Source organism: Natator depressus, chromosome 10 (assembly GCF_965152275.1).
Source record: "Natator depressus isolate rNatDep1 chromosome 10, rNatDep2.hap1, whole genome shotgun sequence".
Classification (NCBI taxonomy): domain Eukaryota; kingdom Metazoa; phylum Chordata; order Testudines; family Cheloniidae; genus Natator; species Natator depressus.
This window is the reverse complement of record NC_134243.1, coordinates 27103956-27127515: the sequence shown is the minus strand read 5'-3', so window position 1 is coordinate 27127515 and position 23560 is coordinate 27103956. Positions and strand designations below refer to the sequence as shown.

The following is a 23560-nucleotide window of genomic DNA, read 5'->3' as shown; positions in this document are numbered from 1 at the left end:
ATTGACATGATTGATTAATCAATCTATCTGCATAACAAAACAGGAAAGTGACAAGCATGTTTGTATTTGTTGATGCACAGTTGGCAGTACATTTTGAAAACAATATTTTAAGACAGCAGCAAACGCTGGTTTAAATTATTCTCTTGGCTCACTTTTTAATGGAAAATAACTTTTCACAATCTAGCTTCTTTCTAAATGGAGAATGTGCAATATTATCTAAGAAAAGTATGAAGTTGATTTAGAATGCATGATTTTTTTTCAGTTCTTTGTACACATTCAATAAGGTTACATTTTTGCTTAGGAGATATTTATATATATATATAATATTGCCCTGAACTTTCTCGATAGCTTTTTTATCAGGTTTACAAATCAAATCAAATAGGTATATTGCAGAGCTCTATGGTATTATTTTCTGCACTTATAGCACAATGTATTGAATTATGCTTGCTCATGTACTGCTGCTGCTATTCTTTCCAGGTTGAGAGAGAGTGACTGTGGGGGCTGTAAATTCACTTGGCTTCCAGCATTACTGGTTAAATCCCGAGCCCTATTCAAGCTTGGAGAAGAGACAGAGCAAGTGTTCATTACACAAATCTATTTGGTCAAAAGTACAGCTCAGTGGGTACTCAACCATTGCTCACATAATATTGTCAGCTTAATCAAATAATGTCTAGAAGACTTTAACAAGCCTTTCTCTAAGAAATAACTTGATTGGTGTAGCGGAAAGAGCTTCTCAAAAGTGTACTACTTATTTATAACCATTAATAGATTTCTACATATACATGTATACGCATACATATGGGTAGACACACAACATAAATTTACCGAAGATTTAGAAAAAAAAATTCATTCTTTTCCTTTGTGCCTTTTCTCTACTAATGTTTTTATTGGTGATTCAAGGTAGAACATATAGCAATTCAGGGTGTCCTCTCCCTAAATTTGTGTGTGTGTAATATTGCAAAAAGTGCCAGACTGACACTACTTGAGAGAGGTCTTCTTTTTTTTTTTTTAATCTGCCGCTCAGACAAAGCATGGGCAGAGGCTTTGCAAGCTTCCCTCTTGCTAGCCTTGTCCCGTACACTGCAGCCACGAGTTTGATTTTCAGCTTATGTAGATGTAGCCCCACTAGCTTTAATATAGCTAGCGTGAGGACTCAGAAGTGTGGGTGTCAGCGCAGCCTTCAGAAACCTGCTTCACCACCTTGAATACATACTTGCTTGTACAGCTGCCACATCCTTACTGCTGCTTTTAGCAGCTATCTAGATTAAAGGTAATGCGGGTATGTTTACCCCTACTGGGCATCTTTGCAAAGATGCCAGTTGGGATAAGGATACTTGCCTGCTAAATCTAGACTGAGGCCACCACTTATTCCACATTGGCGAACAGACAGCCAACCTATAATATCTGGTGGCTGAGGATTGCACAGAGCACCAGAGGTATTTTACAGTGAAATAATTGCAAAGTAATTGCAATTGAAAGAGAGAGATTAGTAGGCCAGGCATAATTTAATGAAGTACAAGAAGAGAAAAAATACAACTTAGAATGGCCACTCAGCATTCCAGTGTCAGAATCATTATGGCCCAGTTTGTGTCTTCACTAATTGGTGCGGAGGGTACAAAGAGTTTCCTTTCCATCCTTCTTTGTGCCCCAGCAAGAGACCAAACACAGTTGCAGTCCTTGTGCTCAAGAAAAGCAAGGACAGCTTAATTCTAATGTCAACACTAGCTGTAAATACCACCAAAAGAGGAAAATGGGGGTGTGGGGTGAAACAATATTAGGAGGGTGCCATTTTGGCACTTTCTGCCCATAGCTACTGGAATAATTGTGAACATGTTAGGTACATATACCCTGGAAGATCCCACTGGACTGGTGCATCTATGTGTGCACACTAACACTCTTACAGGTACCATACAGCCATTTATGCAGACTCCAGGTTCCTGATTCTACACCCTACTGAATCTTGTACTGTTTTATAGCCTTGTTGATGTGTAATATATTTATAATGGGCCAAACCCATACCTGGTCTGAGTAAGGACTCTGGGACTGGGCCATGAGTTATCAAATTGAAATGTGTTTTAATTGTGAATGCAATTATCTATTGTAATGACAGTGGTTAAAAAGCAGAAAATTCATGTGGCATATGGAAAAGCTAAAGAGGAAGATATGGTTTATTCTCTTGTAAAACCTGCAATTTGGATTGAGGATACAAGTTATTTTCTGTGGCAGGAACGTTAGCACATTGAGCATGTGGTGCCATTTCATTTCATTGGGCTAAATAGTGCTTTGCCACAAGTACCATGTATGAGACACTGCAATGTTGTGTTGCCCCAGGAGCAGCCTGGAAGTAGATTGGGACTTTGAGTCACAATTTGCCTACTGGTGTCACATGGTATTGGGGCTCATATCTTAATGCTGTTCTATAGTGGTGCAGTGATGTCCCCCAGCATACTGACTTGGCTCTCCTGCCATTCACGTTGGGTACAAGTTGGGCTTGATCCAAGGATCAGCCCACTCCTGGTCTACTTATAAGGGAGCTGGAGAAGCAACTTTTCAGAGGCTGCTCTTACCCCCATAATGTGGGTTACCTGGTGCACGTGTGCAGAATGGGCTACAATTTGGCCCAGAGTTAACACTTTGTGGGGAATTTATATTAGTAACTGCAGACATGGCTCACTGGTTTTCTGGAATATATTAATTTCTGTCAAATATTTAGTCAATTAAATGATTAGTGCTAAGAAACCTGTAGCAGAACCAGCAGTTATCTTATTTTACTTCCCCACTTTTCATTGTATTTCACAGCCTCTCAGTTAAAATAGGTTGGTGATAATTGGAAGTAATGCTGGTAGTGGAAAACTGATATTGGAATGACCCTGGTGTAATCTTTATACTATAAACTGAATGTGTTTTTAATTGATTTTAAGAACTTGACTATAGTGTGGGGCAGGGTGGCTCAAGAAATTGCTAATGAAATGCACATCCTTTCACTTTGAGGTCACTGATCTGAATTTGGCCAGGTCACATGGCTTATGTGCAATGATGTGGTCTCAGTTTTTTAGTCAGTGAACAGTGACCACATCACAATTGTTCATTACTTTGCAGCCTTAGTGGAGAGGCTCATAAATGAATGAATGGCCATGATTCTTGGATGTCGCTCTCATCTTTTGAAATGCTCCATAACAGGAGAAAATCTTAACACTCTGGATAAAAAAGTTTTACATTTCTAGAACTGGGTTAAATGCACTAAATTAACTGAATAATATTTTTGAAAAGGAAAAAGAACTTCCTTACAAAACACACTATGCTATTTTCAGCTACCTTAGTAATGGGTCTTAATTATATATCATACCAAATATATAGATATAAAATATCATATACCAAATATCTAGTTATTCTAAAGCATATTCTGTCAATGCAGGTTTACGTATAAAAGTGCCTGGGCCAGATTCATCTGCTCTTGTTTATAACAGTCCTAAACAAATGATTGAAGAAAATGGAGTTACTCTGGGTTTACACCAGTGTATATGAGAGCAGAATTTTGTCCCATATTTCTCTAGTCTGTTTTTTTTTTCTTAAATGAAGTTTTAAATCTGTTCTATTACTTAAAACATTTGAATACTGTATAAATGCAACTCCCTTGGGGGGGGTGTAATTTGACCAGAACTGGGGGGGAGGGGGCGGCAGGATAGCCTTGTGTAATGGTGTATTATTGCAGGGAAGAGAGGAGGAAGATCAATAAAAATAAGTTCCTGCAAAATAGGTAGAAATATCCAAAGCATTTAGCGAGCCAAAGGAAGGTGATAGCTGTTTTGTTTTGTTTTTTAAATGGATGCAACTCATTTTAACTTCAGCAGTAAAATGAAGGTTAATGTTGTCTTTCTCTTGTGTGTGTCATTTTACTTTCCCCTTTTGAGCTAGTATGCAATGTTATTGAATCCTTGCAAAGAGTTATGTCAGATATTCCAAAGAGGCTCTCTTTGTATCAGATGCCATATGGTTTTAAGTATCCTGTTGTCATACAAAATTATTCAAAATATATCTGTTATTGTCAGTAACATATTGCCACAAATTTACATTTAAATTTGTTGATCATTTATTTTTTTATCAGAGTAATCGTTGGGATTCTGTTTGAGACCTTTTCCACTCAGCTTATCCAGAACACCTCACCCCGTTGTGTGTGAGTGCTTCATTCTGTGATCCAAAACACTCAATTCAACTCTGAATTTCATCACTCAGGTTCCTTTATTTGGCATACAACAAAGCTATGCTGAGTTGATTAGACTTAAGCATAGTGGGAGGGAACAGGGCATACCACACATTCAAAGTTACACAGATAACCTCTTCCTTTTTTACTCCCGCTGGAATTTTGTGCCACTGCACAATGCAGAATTTGCACAGAATTAATGTTCCCCTCAGAATTTTATTTTTTTCATGCAGAATTTGTGATTTCCCTTCAGCACTTCCACCCATGTTTGGCACAGGCAGTGGCAGCCCAGGGCTGACAGTGGGAGAGTGATTATATTGTGTTATTTTGACAAATAAAATGTGCAGAAATTTTAAAATATTGTGCACATAATTCTAAATTTTTTGGTGCAGAATTCCCCCAGAAGTACTTTACATTTAAACATTACGTTGCATTTGCTATATGTTAAATCACACATTTTTTGACTGGCTTGGCTACTTTGCAGGAACATATCCTGATACAGCATGCTCTGTCCATGTGCTGTTTACATGGAACCTGATCTTTACATTCCATGTCTATAGTTCTTAGCATCAGGGTGTTGCTGCTTATCTGAGGTATCACAGAAATCCGGATTCCAGCACACTGTTTGTCAAGCCCCTATTTACAACTTAATCTTCCATTCACTTTCCCAATTATGCTCACTAAGCAATGGGGCGAGTTACTTATGTTAAGGTAGGCCTATAGTAAGAAAACTATTAATATGGTCTGATACTTATCTTTATGAAAAATATTGCTAGTGTAGCCTATGTCTCTTTAATTGTGTCATTTGAGAAGCATCTTTTGTTATGTAGCTTTAGCTCTTTTAATGAGTATAAGGATACATGTATTTCCTTGTTTATAGTGCTGCTTTTATTTTCTTGTTCCCCACGCTTTATGGGCAGCAAACAGTAACCCCCAACAGTCAGGCACACTTCTATTTTTTTAAAAGAATACAGTGATTAAGGTCGGGGAGAGGCCTAGAGAAAGGTGAGCTATCAAAGAACAAAAATACCATAGGATGGAGGCTTGAGATGGAGAGGGAAATATAAGTTGGCTAAGAATGATAAATTAAATGTGACATGTGAAAACACATTTCTTTGTGAAGATGTATGCATGCCCTGCATAAAGTTTCTCTCCAAATTCATCAATACCTAAATCAAATCTTACCAAGATTAAAGTTGTGTAGCTCAGACTTATTGATAGAGTTAGAAATGATTATGGTAGATAGAGTATCACAATTCTATATTAAAGTACTGGTGAATGCAATCAGCGATCTTTAAAACATTAAAGTTCTAGCAGCTTATTTTTAACATTTATGTCATAAGGACGTTGTTGAATTCTTGGTATTGCTTATTAAAATATCTAGTAAGTGGTTTACATGCTAATAAGCGTTTATACAAGTCACTTCATAATCAGAAGCATGTTGTTGTAGTCATATTGTAGCTGCGTCCGGGAAATAGTTATCAATAACCTGCTATAATTGTTTATCAAGATTTTTAAATTAGAAACGCAATCTTACTGGAACCAGAAAAAAGTCATGCAGCAAATGGGCAGACATGACCTTTTGGTGGAGATGACAAATGGCTTCTTGATTCTCAGAGCTGGAAATTAACCTAATATGGTAATAATTGACATATATAAGAAAGCCAATCCATAAACTAAGGGCCTGATTTTCAAAGATGCAGAGCACCTATAGCTCCCATTGACTTTAGTTGGAATTGGGGGGTGCTCAGCACCTGCTTTCAGGCCCAAAAGACATTCATCAGTCACCTCATGGTTTATCAGTTTAAAAACTGCTTTTACTTTAAGATGTCATATACATATCGTGTGCATTCTGTCTGTGTTAATCACACTGTAGGGTTCCGTAGAATTCAAGGTGTTGGTCCAGCAAAACCGAAAGAAGGACAGGAGACATTTGATATGGCTTTAAACAGGCCGCATCTTTATTATTAGATGTCTGAGAATACCCAGCAGATAAAAGTGTACAGTGCAGCTAACCATTCAATAATTACCCAGGGGCTTCTGCAGCTCCCCCCTCTTTTTCCATCCAAGTCTCCCACAGCCAGTCCATTGCTGGGACCTTCATAAGAGGGTTAAGGTGGGCTATAAGAAAGGGGTGGGGGTTGGCTCCCTGCCGTACCACTCAGAGGAGCCCCAAATCCCCATTCTGTTCCTTTAACCAACTGCTCCATGTAAAAGAGGGCTTCACCACATGGGACTGCCCCTCTTAAACCCTTCCATCCATCTGGTACCCATCTTCTCCCCTTTTGCAGCAGTTTGACCTCTTTCCCCAACTCCCTAGCCCCCAGCCATAAATCACTGTTCCCTTCATTCAGCCAGCCAAAAAAATTCCCCTCCCCAATTAAAGATGTGGTACGGTCATTCATAAAAGCTACATCCCTTCCAAATCCAGTGATAAATTCAAACTTTAAAAATAGCAGGGGAATAGTTTAGGCTATTTAATGATGTTTTATAGTCCTGTCATCATTGTACCACCTTGCTTTCCAGTAATGATTCCACTATAGGTTTATATTAATTGCCATAAAAAGAAAATGACCAAAATAACATCCAGGTCTTGAAAATTCACAAAAATTAAATAAATGAATTAATCAGTCATTTGTCACTGATAATTCTACGGAAAAAGGAACAGAGCCCTGGAAATAATGCATTGGCTTCAGATGCTCTCTTACTGTGAAATGAAATTAAGGCTAGCTGAAATATTTACACAAAAGATGAGCTTGATACATAAAGATTGGGTCTGACCATACTCCCAGGAAGTGCAGTAGAGTTCAGCTACAGATTTTTGGGTTATTCCCATCGTTAGTTATGTCAATGTATTTTTCTCTATACTCCCATAGACATGGGCAGCAGGTGGAGCCCCCCTTTAGGGAGGCTAGTCCCTGGCTCCACCCCTTCCGCCTGCCCCCTGACATCTGGAACCCCGAGACCCCCTGGCCCCTCCAGTGGCTGGAGCACCCCCCAACTTCTCCACCCAGAGAAACCCCAGGCCAGCCACAGCCTGGAGTGCCCCCCTTGGCTGGAGGAGACCCAGTCCGGCCGAAATCCCAGGTAGTACTACAATTGAATGATGCAATTACTGTTATAGACAGGTTTGCTTTTTACTATCCCAACGGCTTTGTTACATTAAAAACATAGCTTTAAAAAAAAACCAAGTACAACAGTTAGTTTATTCAATTTATAGCTAAAATTCTAAAAGGAACAAAATACTTTTCAGTAACCGCTGCTTCACACCCCTTCCTGAAGCATGTTTAGCATGGGCCCCATGGAAGGGCCAGCATCAACCATCTTTGTTGATGTAGGCTAATGATTTGGCACATACAAGGTGGCTTGTGACTGGCAGGTTCAAAATCTAGGACTGTCTGATGCTGCCTAGTGGTAGGGATGGTACTATAGCCATTAGCAAAAAAAAAAAAAAGACCTGGATATACTCCATCTCCACCTTGCTTGACAGCAGGTGCGCTTCTCACCCACTTTCTCTGAAAGACATGTTCCCAAGAGGTGACTTCTTATTCCCAGGTGGTATGAAGGCAGGCAGGGTGTGCTGTACAGACTGAATGCTGTGCTTCTTGGTTTCAGTTAATTCTTTAAGAAAATATCAGCTAGAGGCCTTTAAAGTAGATATTTCTGTGTTGTATGTTGTTGTTTATAGTTTGCTGGGGATGCATTCAGCAATGAAAATATTCTGGGAACTGTAATAAGTAATGCAAGGTGGGATTTCACTCCAGGTTTGAAATCCATAAAAGCCTTTGAGGCTTCCCCTTGGGAGACTGTTCATGGTTCAACCTGTACCACCTATGTGCTCGGTGCATCTTATGTCCTCAGTGTTAATATGAATTATTTTCATTAAAGAGTATCCTTTCTTTCAGCAATAAGGGCTTTGAATTTCAATTTGTCACCTATTTTGATCTTGGTTAGCATGGACCCATGTTCCCTGAAAATTCCTGCAGCTATTGGGGCTATAAACATGCGTTGGATAGATACTTGGTTACCATTGGCAAACCCTTTCCCCACACAGTTTTAATCTTTTGTCTGAGGTCCTTATAAGGGATGTGACAGGTATGACACTTAAACATACTAAAACAATTTCTGACATACCTGGTTTTCAAACCCTAAATACCTTGACTCTGACAAATTGTTCGGCGAAGCTCAGTTAGATTTCACATTTTTCTGTGAAATAAAGACTGCACTTAAAAATCAGCAAACAGACAAAACAACAGCAACCCAAAAAACAAAGTCCAGCAGTTACTCACAGTCAGATTATTGTGAAGGCAGTCTACAACTCCAGCATAATTCCAAAATGTATCCGGTTTGGCATCATCTTCAGGGCCTCATCTGGTTTGATGACAATGTCTCCATTATTACTCGCGGTACAAAAGCTGTCTAACTTTTCAGGCATACTAACACTGCAAGGTTCAATGCTTCCTCTCGTCTTGTTTCTCATCATTTATATTAATACAGTGAACAGAAATTACTTTTTCCAATTTGCATTTATACAATATATTGATGATATCATTTCTTCCTGGGGCATCTTTTGTTCCTGAAGCTAAAAAGCACCTTCAGGATTTTGTAACTGAGTTCAAATGACTCTAATTGACTTTAAATTGTTCCTTAATATTACATTTCCACCCTTTCCTGTCACTCCTCCCCCCCACACCTACCACCGTACACCAAATTACCTTCACATTTCTTCTGTTCAAGTGACTGACCCACTAATGTAATCCTCATGATGATTTTGGATGGAACGGTTTTCCAAATATAAATTCTAGATACTTCAATCTATTTTTAGATAATGGCATGAACAGCTCAGGACAGAAAATGTTCTTATCTCTTTAAAATAACAATATTAATGCATAGCAGTTAATCACATTTTTTAATTTGCAGTGTGTTTAACAGATATTCGCTGATGAATCCCCATAATACTATTATGATCTAGGGAGGTAGCAGAAAAAGAAAGTTCAGTGGAGCTGTTGACAGTCAGTGTGAGAGTTAGTTAGTGGTCACTTGCTCAGGCCACTAGAAAATGCTTCACTAGCATAAGGAGTTTTCCATATTTTGCAGAACTGGCTCCTGCATGTGTATACATCATGATGATGCTCACCTACCAAACATAGACAATGGGTGAAATCATCCCCACATTCAAAATAACTGGGGGGATACCATTGAATTCAATGAGGCCAGGATTTCACTCGGTGTTTTTACCCCAGTTGTACACATTGTGCCAACACATTTTGTAAGGGGTTTAGGGTGAAGCCTTCACTCCCACAAATGGTGCATTTTTACAGCAAGATAGTGTCCTGTAAAATCCTAGTGGAAGCAAGGCACTGTACTTGCTAACTTCTGTGTAGAGAGCCTAGCTCAACCACAGGTATAGTGGAGGTACAGTGTTAAATCAAGTTAGCTATATTGCTGTAAGAATACATTTTGGTAGTGTAAACATGGCCTAGGATTTGGTTTTATTTTCTTTGAGAACAAGGCTTGGAATTAACATGTGGATGGAACTACCAAAGACAGAAATTGAAGTTGCAATCTTGAACATCTTTCAAGAAAGAATTAGACAATCGGGGAGGAAAGCAAAATTGATCTAGAGGCGGGAAGGCCACATTGCCCAGTTTGGTTCTTAAGTTTTGTATGTGTTATTTCAAAACCGTGAGCTCAAATCACACTTGATAGGGGACTAACAGGGAAAGAGAGAGATTATTAATTATTACTTAGTCAATGGAACTGTGTAAGGCTGTGCACACAGACAAAATATGCAATTTTATGGTATTATTTTATTTGCATTTTATTAGAATAGCACCTAGAGGCTCTGAAATGGGGACCCCAATGTGCTAGATGCTGTACAAACACATAGTAAGAGTCAGTCTATGCTTAACAGTCCGATGTCCCAAGCCTGCAATTAATTGTTGTAAACACATCCCTGCACCCATGTGAAGTACACTTGAATTTTTGAAGTATCCTCAGAATATATGAAAATTACAAAACAAAATGTTAAACAACAGTTAAAGCTGTGTAACCTTGGGTCATTCACTTGACCCAAGCTACCATGCACTTGGCGTCAAGCAAAGATTATTGCCATTCTCAAGCCAGGCAAGGACCCCCACAACATGGCAATATCCTTGCTGTTACCCAATATCCTTGCTGTTAGTGTGTTTTAAGGTGTGTGAGTGCTTGATCCTCCAACAAATCACTCTGGAGTTGGACGATGTCTTTCAGGTTGACCAAGCAGAATTCAGGAAAGGACACAGTGCCTGAGATTAAGTCTTGTCCTTGACCACATTTGTCAAAAATGATTTTCAACAAAATCTAAAGACCGGAGCCATGTTTATAGATTTGACCACCACTTATGTCACAGTTTGGGACAGAGGCCTTCTGTGTAAACTCTCTTGAGTTTCCCTACATTGGATGGTCGAAGTAGTAGAGCTATTCCTCCAAAACAGGTGCCGCTGAGTACACATGGGTGACCCTTGCAGTTCGTGGAAATGTCAGATTAATAGTCTTTCTCAAGGTTTAGTTCTTTCACCAATACTGTTCAATGTGTACATCAACATTTTGCCAGCAACACTCTAATGCAAGTTTATCTATGCTGACATTAGCTGAATCTATCAAGCTCAGTCCTTCTCAGAAATTGACACGGTCCTGAACCATGATACGAAGCTCGTGGTCGATGGCACCTGCTGCCAAGCTTTTGTTAGGCGGTTTCTATTTCATCTGCATAATGCAAGCGCAAGCCACGAGCTAAATATTTTCTGAAATGACCAACACTTACAGTGTAAACCACACCCAGTTTACCTCAGCATGACATTGGCTAGGTCATTGTTGTACTGCAACCACTTGAAGACAGCAGCCAAAGTTAGCTCTCGGAACAACTTGCTCAGAAAACTATGTGGCTCAACCTAGAGTGTAAGCATCCGGACACTTAGATCATCAGCACTTGCCTTCTACTTTTCAACAGCAGAATACTATGCTCCTGTCTGGTGTCGCTTTTCTCATGCGAGGCTGGTCGATGTAGAACTTAACAAAGCTATGCGCTTTGTTACTGGTACTGTATGTGCAACTCTGTTGCCATGGCTGCCAAAACTTAGTAACATAGCATGACCCCATATTCACCATGTGAGGGCCTCCATCCTGCTCCTGGCCATTATCCATGAGAAAAGCAACTTGCTTCTGTACTCAAACCTCTTCAACTATCTTGCCAGTTTGCCTGTCTTCTAGACATCCTTTATGGTCACTTATGCCACCACAGGACATGATGGTGGAATGTGCTTGCATAATGAATGGTCAGTGATGACAGTCTTTAATCACTCTCTTGTCACCAACCCTGAATCTATTTTCGTTCTTCCATTTTTCTCCTGCTGCATTCTTTCCTCTTCCCTTTCTAACCTTGTGTTCTTGTGTGAATCTATATGTATATAAAAATTGAGCCTCTGTCTTACACACACATTCATAAATGCTCCTACTTTTGCATATACATATGCTACAGAGTGATTAATTAGGCCCTATATGTTGTCATCAAAGAAACCAGCACAGAGATTTCTCCAAAGTATTGTTTGACTAAAGATGATAAATTTTAATTTTCAGATGACTGATATAATGCTATTAATAATTCAATGTGTTTTAATAATAATGTTTGTAATTCCTAATTGGGTTTTTTAAATGGAAGCAAACTTCAGCTGTGATGTAATCCGAATGTAAGACATCATTTAAAATCTGCAGTACAGAATTCCCATAGAAATGCCATTGATGAATGCTACATGTTCTTGTTCCTATGTGAAACTCTTCAAAAGTTAATTTCTGGGTTTCATCTTTATCTTGGGCATTCTTGAAACTTGTTACATTGCCTCTAATAGTACTTCTGTTTCCTTGAACATTCAAGGCCTTTTCAGTAATGGTGACTGTTCCTCCAGATAAAGTTACCCTCTAAAGCACATTAACTGCTTATGAAATGGCCAGTATGGCGTGATGTGTTTCCGTCCTCCTGGAGTTGAGTGAAAGTCCTTATTGGCCTCTGCATGAAGGTCCAAGTTCTACTCTTGCATGATAGTTTATAATGTGCTATTACTACTAGACTGTTTTCTGCCCATGATGCTTCAGTTTCCAATGGAGGCTAAAGGTGTTTCCACAATGTTATAATTCAGAGCTAAATATTTATTCTTCATTTATTTAAAAACATTTATAAATGTAACACAATTGTTTATATTCTTCTTCCACATATTGCTTGTTTCTTTCCAAGTTCTATGTTGTTGAAATAGATGTAACAATGGACTAGGTGAATTTAATAGATACTCCACATCTCTAACTTCAGATTTTCTTTTACATCATTGTTTGAATGATTCCTTCTTTCTTTTTCAGTTGTGTGCCTTGCCTGAGAGTTAAACCCACCACTATTTTTATATCTACAACTAGAGCAATACTTAGAGCATGTTTTACTTTATTTTGCTTTAATTCTTTTAGCAGACAGATGATGCAGCACAGACTGACGGCCAGCAACAGACACAATCCTCTGAAAACACAGAAAACAAATCGCAGCCGAAACGGCTGCATGTCTCAAATATACCCTTCAGATTTCGAGATCCAGATCTCAGACAAATGTTTGGGGTAAGTACTCTGTTTTTGTTTGCATGCTTATTATTGTCACATTTTAAAAGAAGCATTACCTTTACATTATAGGTGGAGCTAGCAGCAATACCTAAAGTTAAGATCATATAATGCTTTCCATTGGAAGACCCTTCCCCCTGCCCCCTTTACTCATAACTAATTGCCTGACTTGCTTATCCTACTTGTAAGGAGAAACAATGCTATATGTACTCTACAGAGCTATAAGGTGATGGCAGATCTCCAGAATATCATATATTTTTGTACTCTAAGAAAGCAAGTAATTAATACTGGCTTAACTTATTACACACTTACATACTCTCTTGTGAAGTCTTCTGTTCATCTTGAATTCCACACCTGTGGTTGTGGATCTTTAAAAGCATAGCAGTAAAAAATAGGCATTACTTGGCCTACAACTGCATTATTATTAACCTCCTTTCACAAAGAATTAGACATGGCCAGGTGATACTCCAGTACTGGACCTGCTTTTTTTGCAGCTATTCATATCATCTTAATAAACATAAATAACTCACAGATACTCTTATGTCGGAGTAGCATATTGTATTAGATTTTGAACCTGCAGCTATTTTATGTGAGTATGAATATATACTAGATGTGTGTACACACACACACTTATATCGTGTATGAGTTTTATTTAATATATGATAGAGTCCCACTTAATAACAGAGTCCCATTAAAAGTCAAGAAGACACGAAATATGTCGAGTAATTGACTTAAATTCATTATATATTATAATGAATTTATCTTCTAGTTGTTGTTTTTTTTAACCGTCTTATGGAGCAGAAGTAGTATCTACTTAAATATGTACTAAGAACTGAACCATGATATAATAGTAGGAAAAAGGGATATTTTCACATAAACCTATCGGAATTGCCCTAGCAACTCTCCCCCCACCAAATACAAAGGTGTTTCTGATGCCATACATTTCAGAGCACAAAATTGTAACGAATCTGATGATGTATGAGAACTTCCTAGGATAAATGTACGTTAATCAGTTAAAATTAAATTTAAATAAAACAACTCAGAAAACAGGTAGATTCTGTTTCTAAATGCACAAAATGCAAGAGTTGTTTTGTGGGTGTTAAAATCCAACTGTAAACAAACTAAAGTTAATTTGTGTTTTGCATTCCAAGTTTTTAGGATTCAGAAAACTCAAATAAGTCTTACTTCCAAATTGGAAGATGACAGGAATTCCCCAGCTTCCGTATGACTTGGTAACAGAAACGCTATTGGAGCAATAGCTGCATTAAGCCTCCCACTTGCAAGCTGAGACAAACTCAGTTTTTCAGTTGTTCAGTGTTAAACCAACCTGTGCAGAGAAATCTGAGTTTCTGAACTGGTGGGAAATTCAAATTCCTATCCTTGCGAATTATAGTGAAGTTTCTGAAATGAAGCCTGATGTTGAAACCATCCTTTGCATCTTGATCCTGTTATGAACATGATTTCTTTTTAGGAGCATGAGTTGAGGAGAGCAGGCTTGTTTACTAGTTTGGGTTTTGTTTGTCCAACTTCACCCGGCTTTATATGTACACAAATTATAGCTTAAACATTAAACAGTTGTCTGCTTATAAGCTAACAATAGTGGTTAACGCATTTGTTACTTGGAGGATAAATGTAACCGGGGTGGGGGGAAGGTGCAAGGCAAAGGATAACAAGTGTGTGCTGATTTTTCTAAAAAGTTAAAGCAATAAAAGGAACTCTATCTTTCTTGCCATGGATGTGTTTAACATATCTTAAGGTACTTAGTAGACTGGAGTAGAGTCTAATTTCTGTAGTATATTATACACTCACTAGGTTATTCTGCTTCTGCCTGCATTATTTTGTTTTTCCATTGTAGTATATTGTTTGTCACTGACATTGCCTCACCAGAGTTACACTGTTTCACATGACACATTAGTGACACATGAAATAGCAGAACATGACACATTGAGTGATGTACTAGAAAGTGTCACATCATAAAATGTGCCATGTCAAAAAATGTTCTGACTTATCTATACTAAATCCTGCCCAGGGTTAGCATTCATTCCCTTTCCCAAAGCAGGTATAGTGAAACTTTTTTCTTTGGGACAGAACCTGTGCCTTTTTGCATGTTTGAACAGTGCCTAGGGCTATGATAACACCAATAATAATAGTAATTATTATTATAGGATGTAGGGTTTATTCCTACGCACAAGTAACCTTCCCATTCAGTAGAGTTTCACTAAGGTAGGACAGGGCTTGTTTGGGAAAAACTCAGCACTGGTGGAAGTGTCTTTCTTTATGTTCTTTGAGGGGGCATTGGAAGTGGTGGGGTATCCTTTTAGAAGATATGGGTGAAATCCTGGCTCCACTGAAATCAATAACAGAATTCCCATTTGATTTTTAAATAAAGCCAGGATTTCACCTTGTATCTTTACTCACAGCCAGAAGTAGCTGTAGCAAATATGTCCTTATTCCTCTTCATTCCACTGGGAGCAACTGGAACAAGACCAAGGGGCTAATATTCCTCTGAGGAAGAGTGGGAGGTGATAATCACTTTTAAATGCAACATTTAATACCTGTCTGGTGGGTGGTGATTGCTACACTCTAAGGGGAGTTGCACAGTGGGATCTCACCTATAACAAACATCATTATAAGAGGACTGAAAAGCCATTGAAAAGTAAGTAAAATGTTGGGACTTTCACTTCACTGTCATATGCAGTGTTGTTGTAGCCATATTGGTCCCAGGGTATTAGAGAAACAAAGTGGGTGAGATAATGTCTTTTATTGGACCAACCTCTTACGGTGAGAAAGACAAGCTTTTAAGCTCATACAGAGCTCTTTTTCAGGTCATCTCACCTGAAGAAGAGCTCTGTGTATGCTCACAAACTTCTTTCTTACCAACAGAAGTTGGTCCAATAGAAGATATTACCTCACCAACTTTTCTCTTTAACGTCACTGTGATATGAGTTTAACCATAATGTGGTTCACAGTCAGCAGGTGCTACTATATTTTAATTGCTGTTCTTGATTATGCAGAATGGTAGTGGTACAGTTTTAGCTGTGTATCAAGCTCATCACAACATGCATTTAATTCAGCTGCTCTTTCAGTTTGTCATTTTTTTATTGCTTGGCTGGCCTGTAATTTAATATCTTTGTATATATATATATGAGGTACTAAATCTTCTAATACTATGAAATATCTTTGCTACCGTTCTGTTATTATGTTCTCAGATTTTCTTATGTTCATGTGACTTTTCTATTTCTTTTCAGCAATTTGGTAAAATCTTAGATGTTGAAATTATTTTTAATGAGCGAGGCTCAAAGGTAAGCGGTTTAATTCACCGGAAGAATCAGTTAATTGATTTTTAGTATTTGATAAGATTAAGAGAAAACAACTGCACTAGTGTAATAAATGCATCTTAAAAATCCACTTGAATGGAAACACCTTTTGAAGCCTTTTGTCAATTTCCCAAACAGCAAGAAATTCAGTGGACACATTTTAAATCCTTTGAAAGGAAAAATTATAATTACTACAAACTGTCAAAGTTCAATGGGAAGTTTGCTTTCTGCTTTTAAATATAATCATATATTGTCTAGGCTGATTCTTTATCCTTCAGTGATAATTACCTTGCTCATTTTATAAAATGAGTCATGTTTGCAGAAAAATAAGCAGATCATTTGCTAGAATAGGTATTTTTTGCTATTGAAATGACAGTTGGTAATATAATCTAATATCCTATTGAGTAATTACTCAATAAAATATGTGATTATTCCAGATTATTGATGTGCAGATGTTTTCCTGGTTAGTTAAAAACTTCAGTGCACCAACCCTTTGAATACAATTTATTTTAGTATTTCTACTGATAAAGACAATGTACTGTATAGCAAATTTATTTTAGTTCTCCTGAAAATTACTTTGCTTTAAATTTATAGCCTAATTTATTGGATACTTAAGAAATAAAAAAATAAGATTGTTATGCTTAGATAATTTACATTAAATGGTGCAAAACAACAGTCATTTCCCCAGTAAATCTTACCCATATCAGCTGCACTATAATTTTATGTGTATGCGTCATATGCATGGTAACTCTCCTCCCCTGATGTCAGACTCATTCTAATCTTTGTCTGTCCCCTTATATATTCGACTTGTAATAATTCTTCCCCTCCTACATATGATTCAGTATTAATGATGGAAGCCTTTTCATCTTTCAGTATGTCAGATGCATTATAATCTTTCTGCTAATCACTCTCCTAATGTGTCAGCATTTTCAATTCTAAATTTAAAATGGTCATCTTTTCTTCCATATAAAATGATGCAATCATCATATGCCTTATATTCCAATGTTTGAGTTGCTTTGTCATTCATAAACTGACATCCCGCTCACCCAGTTAGAACATTTACTGCCAATTTTGTAAAACAACAAAGATACTGGGGAACGGTATGATTCAAAAGTTTGGTGATTTTAAGCCAATACAGGAAAGCAGGGCCTTTTAACTTTAGGTTGCCAGTTCAGATGGGGCTCAAGTTGGTCGTGGCTGAAATCTGTTATACTTATCTGATGGCTGTTCAGGAGTCTTTGTGAAAGAAATTGGTTGTCTAAGACTTGTTCATAGCAGATAGATTTAAAATTTCAGAACAAACAGCACCATAGGCATCTTTGTTTCGTGGTTCCAGGAGTAAGTTCGAGGCTTCAATGGGTATGGTCAGTGTATTTACCCTCTCATCCTAAGGGCTTTTATACATTGGACTTTTTTTGTACCAATATATCTCTGTACCAGTGCAGAACCTTATTGGATGAATGCTGCACCAGCTCAAGTCAACTTTTACACAGTATGTCTACACTAGGGGTTGGCATCTGTGCCATGCAAACCTCCCACTGTCCTACACTATAAAAACAGCTCTTAGAGAGGGTCTCACAAGGCTCACTTTCCTCAGCACCCTCTCTGTCAGTGATTAAAAGAATAGATGCCAGTAATGCGGTTAACAAGCACATCAAATCACCTTTTGCATTTAGACAGGAATTGAGCATCGGTACTTCTGTAAATTGAAGTTTACATGAAACAATTCAAACCAGAAAACATGAGTACTAATGCAGATAAACAGAGAATAGCAATTTGCCTCCAAAGCAATTTTCAAACTGCCCCCCCCCCCCATCTATGTGCTTTGCTATATAGTGGAAACATAAGCTCAGAGAAGGCAAGCTGAGGGAACTCACAAGTTTCCAACTCCAATCCTGTGAGGGCAATTCAGTTTATATGAGTCAGAATCAGAGTCATTGTAACATTGCTCTGGCATTTTAACCTTGAACATGCTTCCTTAACTAATCTGTTGAAGCTCTGGGTTTCAGTAACTGTCCACAGCTGCTGCAAATTGGTGTTGTCCTTTAGGGATGATTACAGACCTGCTGAGGTAAGATTTTACTCTAGAGATGTAAAAGTACTCTAACAACAATGAACACCATTTTTCTATATTTATAAATTATTTAATGATTTTACATTTTAAAAACATGTATGTGCTCATTTGTCCATAATATAAGTAAGGCCCGTTAGCCCTTCAAAACAAACAAACAAACAAAAAAACCTCCCAACCATCTCCTCAATCAAAAACAAGACTATCCATTGCCATTTAAAACTTGGTTAATGGTCAAATACAGGTGGTGGTGTTTCCCCCCCCCTCATTGTCCTTTAATGAATCTGAGCACTTGACAGCTCATATTATGGATTAGTACAATAATAAATATTTTTTTAGTTGCTGTTATGCTGAGTGTGGAATGTACATAGAGATATATAAAAGTGTGTGTGTGTCAGAGAGAGAGAGAGAGCGAGAGCGTGCTCTATGCATCTGATGAATGAAAGTTATTATCCGAGAAAGTTTCTGTAAATTAAAATATGAGTGTAAAAACTTATATAAAAGCTTTGTTTAAGTAATGTTAATGCATAAGAAAAAATGTAAGGAATTCAAAATGACAGCTGCCACACATTCCTAAATGTTTGGATTTTTTGTCTTTAGTTAGCTTGTAGCTCCATCTTAATATTAATTAAAGGTGCTTTCTTCTTTGATATTTTATTTTGGGTGTTTCTTTTATTCCCAGTATTTAAAAAAAATCTGGAATGCACACTGGTGCTACGAGCGAATGGGCTTACTCAGGAAACTGTTTGTTTTTAGAATTCTGGGTCATAATTAACAGTCCAAGAACTCATACCAAATTTTCAGTTCTTGCCAGTCAGGGAAGATAGTTGTTCTGCTTAGAGGACGGAGGTGAACAAACAGTTAGACAATATTAGAGTAACTTACACTATTATGTGAACTTTAGGTCACTGGTTCAGTGGCTGCAGTGATAAGGTTCTGCTAAGGCATTCTCTCAAGTAGCACTTGAATTTAAGAGTTTGCTTACAGAGCTATTACAACATGGGAGGTTTAATGGGTGGGCAAATAGCAGTTGAAAGTAGCCAGCATGTTGTTTGAGTATTAATTAGAGGAGGATGGAAAATTGCACCCTACATTAGTGCTATACACACATTTCCCTACATAATGCACAAGCATAGATAAATCTATGGCTTGAATAGATAAAAGGAATACCAATCTCCACTTTTAAAAGGTAATTTCTAATAGTTTCTTAATGTTTTTTCACAAATTAATTCACTATTTTGGCTTTGTGCGTATGATATTCTGAATGGTTTGTGTTTGTTCCTGTTTAGCTAAAAGTGTTTTTACGGGTTGAATATAAACACTCCTCCCCCACCCCCGCAAAATCTTAACATTCTGCCATTCCCCTTTCCTAATCCGTAGACCCTTTTTACTAATACAGGGCAAGTGGTGATAGGTTAGATTCCTGGAAAGAAGTTACTGGGTTGGATAGACTTTGACTGACTGCAAAATTAAACAATGGACTGGACCAGGCAGAGAAGGTGGCTAAATTATGCATAGAAGCAATGTTGCCACAGAGACTCTGTGTTTCCCTCGGAAATAATGTTACCCTGGTTGAGGAAGTGGATGCAACTTTAGTTAGCAGAATTATAGATACATATTTTTATATCAAGATTGACTTTATAAAGTTTGTCCTTCACGGTTTACATCACGTTTTATTAACACAGTGGTGGGGAACTGGGCAGGGGCAGAGGTGTGTGGAAGTATGACGTCTCTTGCTTGAGGTGCCTAAGGGCATGTCTATGCTACAGCGTCACAGCTACGGTGCTGCCACTGTCCACTATAGTGCCATAGTGTAGACACTTCTTATACTAATGGAATGTTTTTTCCCGTCAATGTAGTTAATCCACCTCTCCAAGAGGTGTTAACTAGCTGCATCTACAGTATGAGTTAGGTTGACCTAACTATGTCACACCCCTGAGAGACAATTACATTGATCTAATTTTTAGGTGTAGACCAGGCCTAACAAAGATGAGCACTGCATAAAAAAAGTTGTGCTGAGAATACTTTGTGAATGAGGATAAAAGCAATCCTGAAAATTGTGTGTGGCTGGGGCAGGATTTCTTTTACATACAGCAGAAAAACTTGGAATGGGAACAGTCCTTAACAAAGGATCATGTATGTTTTGCACATGCTTGTTGATTTGAAACACGGAGCTTGGTTAATGCTTTTCTGTTGGGATAATTGGCCTTAAATTATTGAAGGCGACATGCAAAAGCATAGCACTGACAATGCTGTATTTGAATTGTTTCAAAGGGTTGGAGTACATTTTCTGATCATGATATATAAATGTTTCTTTTGTTTTTTAAATACTGAAATGTCATTTTAAAAGTTATTTTAGCAACGTCAGTGGTAGATGAAGCATTTTAATTTTTCCAATTTTAAAATCATATTTATCTGCTTTAGCACAACAAAAAAAGAATGCTAGCAAGATTGGAAGTCTTTGTTTAGTCTAATATAGGAATGTTAAGTGCTTAGAATAGTCAAATAACTAATATGCAGCAGAAAAGACATACACGTGTCTTCCTTTGGTGTTGAAGTATTTAGTGGTTAGTTTTTTTCATGATAATATTTCAAAGTTGCATAACCCTATCCCACTAACATGGGAGTAGGTAAAGTAAACAGTCTCAGTTGCATGTACTATATGTCAAAAATAATGCCGATATGAAGCAGTTAAACTTATTCAAAATGTTTGCATTTTTATTACTTTATCGAAGTTTCTTTCTATTCACATCATGTGATTTTGTTTGATCTTTTGAAAACTGGAACGTTTATGCTTAGTTATAAAAGTACCACTTTTGTTGGTGGTTTTCTTTTCTTTTCTTTTTTCTTTTCTTTTTTGTTTTTTTGTTTTTGTTTTTTAAATAAGTAAAGGCTATACAGTTTGACAAAAGTTTAAATAACCCTAGTGTTGCATGGGAAAAATGTTTCTTACAATCACAACAGCATGACTAAGTAGGCAATGTTTTAGAGTATATTGGCATTCAGTGTTGAATTTTGTGCCCATGTTTTTTTTATTTTGTTGATACTATCTGCATGTCATTAAAAAGTGGTCCACTTTCTTTTCTCATTATTTCATTTTTTCTATGTGAAAACACTGTAAATTTGATTTTGATTTCATTTTTTGTTAGATTTATTTTCCTCTGTAGTGACATTGAGAAAGGTATCTTTGGTATCATTCTTTGAATTCTTCAGGGGGTGTTATCTAACTGATGAAAGAGAAAAAAAAACTTGTTCACATTTGTCGCTTATTTATTGCACATCTCAGTATGATTATAATTTTTCTAATTTGCATGTTACAGAAATGAAGCAAGAACAAGAAAATATTAAATTAAAGCGAGAGAACATAAGCAAACAAGTGGTCATTGACTGAAATAATAATGTGCATGTTGTTTTCCCCCCTTCTCCCTCCTGCATGCAGGGATTTGGTTTCGTAACTTTCGAAAATAGTGCTGATGCGGACAGGGCGAGGGAGAAATTACACGGCACCGTGGTAGAGGGCCGTAAAATCGAGGTGCATGTTCAAAATATTTTCCTTTTCATCTTTTTTATAAATGTCTGCTTCACTCTCATTTGTTGTTTCAGATGCATCATTGGTGTCTTTTGTGTGCTCCCCTTTCCCCTTCCCATTGTTTATATATATATATTTATATATAAAGAGATAATCTGGCCTTACTTGGGTTTTTTTATTATTATTTCTTTTGTGATTATTATTATTATTATTATTATCATTATTGCTCTAAGGTGGATGACAGAAATGAGACAAAATAAAAGCTTTACTATTTTGAAGTTATTATTTTCTATGTTTTCTAAATCAATGGGTGCAGTAAATTCCAAAAAAAATAAACAAAAAAAATCAAAAACTAAAACAAAACTGTGAGACAGACAAAACAAAAACAAACAAAAGGTCGGGGTTTTTTTCTTTTTGATGCCGGGTTGATGTGGGATCCACAGTGGCTTTCAAAATAACTCAGATTGGGAGATTATAGCATCCAAAAAATATAAAAAGAGACAAAAGTAAAACAAAAGAACAACAACAATATCAATCTGTTTGAAAGTTTCATTTCAGAGTAACCACCAGGCTGGTTTTCCTGGTTGGCCTGACCCATCCAGCCCCATCAAAAAACAAACCCAAATGTTTTTGGTACCACTGGGTCCCCTTCAACACTGCCTCAGAGTCGTATTTGTTAGAATAAAAAAAAAAAAGAGAGAGAAAGAAAAAATACCAGTTGAAAATGCTGTCGTCTTTTGAGTAAGATGTTGCATATTTTGCCTTTTCATTTTCCCCCTTCGACGGTAGCGCTTAGGGCCCTCACCAAACTCTCAGTAACCATGGTAACTGTATACATACCCATGCTGGCGATGGTGCTGAATGGTAAGTGGAGAAGTCCATCTGCCGTTTCACGTATTTAGCGCTGATATACCACGTGAATTTTTTTGACTTGTTGTATTAAGTTTTCTTGATGCTATATTTTTTTCTATATTGGTACGCCTGTAATTGAGTGTACGTTTTAAGCAAGCCTGGGAGGCACTGATTGGATTGAGGATATGACTTCGTGCACATCTTACTCAGATTGTTAACTCCATATTGTGTTAAATAATGCACCCTCTTTTTATCCTTTTGTTAGCTGTGATTTTAAAGCTTGAATGATTTTGTTAATTCTTGCAATGAAAAAGGCTCTTGTTCCAAGTGTTGAATGCTAGATGTTGCTTTTCCAATGGTACTTCTCTTCTAAAGGGTTATGTTGCACACTGCTAAAATTCGTTTGTCCCTTTTTTTGACATTTTATTTGTTTCCTTGTACCTTGTCTCTTCCCCCTCTACTCCACTGCATGTTCCTTCATATAAAATATATTTTTTTCTGTTTTGAAATATTTATTGTTTCAGTGTTATCATGGAATACAAGCATGCTCTTAAATCTTAAATTATGCAGTATCTTTTTAATTTGCTTTTAATGTGTCTTTATTAAAGTTTAAATGATATGATGTTGCTTTATTGAAATGATTTGTAAATTTAAATGGTTATGAAAGTAAATGTAATTATATATAGTATGATTTTGTTATGCACCTACTGCCTTTTAAAAATTAAAATTGCATTTTATTTTTATATGACTAATAGCAGTAATAATGCATGCATTTAATAGTACCACAGACTCTCTCTATAACATTTACTAATTTAATTTTCTATGTGCATAGGTAAATAACGCAACAGCACGTGTAATGACAAATAAAAAGACAGTCAACCCTTATACGAATGGTAAGTGTGTGAGCTTTTGATCCTTTCTTTTACTGTCAAATACCAGAATGCATGTAAGCCCTA

General features: G+C 37.2%; 1 protein-coding gene across 40 annotated transcripts in view; it reads left to right on the top strand.

Moving 5' to 3' along the window:
• Nucleotides 1-23560, top strand: part of RBFOX1 (RNA binding fox-1 homolog 1) — a 2406891-nt gene that overhangs the window by 2254897 nt on the left and 128434 nt on the right. For all 40 annotated transcript variants that reach the window (XM_074965534.1, XM_074965499.1, XM_074965501.1 and 37 more), the window contains 4 exons: nucleotides 12692-12835; nucleotides 16084-16137; nucleotides 21663-21755; nucleotides 23437-23497. In XM_074965534.1, the coding sequence (XP_074821635.1) occupies nucleotides 12692-12835; nucleotides 16084-16137; nucleotides 21663-21755; nucleotides 23437-23497 (352 nt within the window). The remainder of the gene's footprint in view (nucleotides 1-12691; nucleotides 12836-16083; nucleotides 16138-21662; nucleotides 21756-23436; nucleotides 23498-23560) is intronic.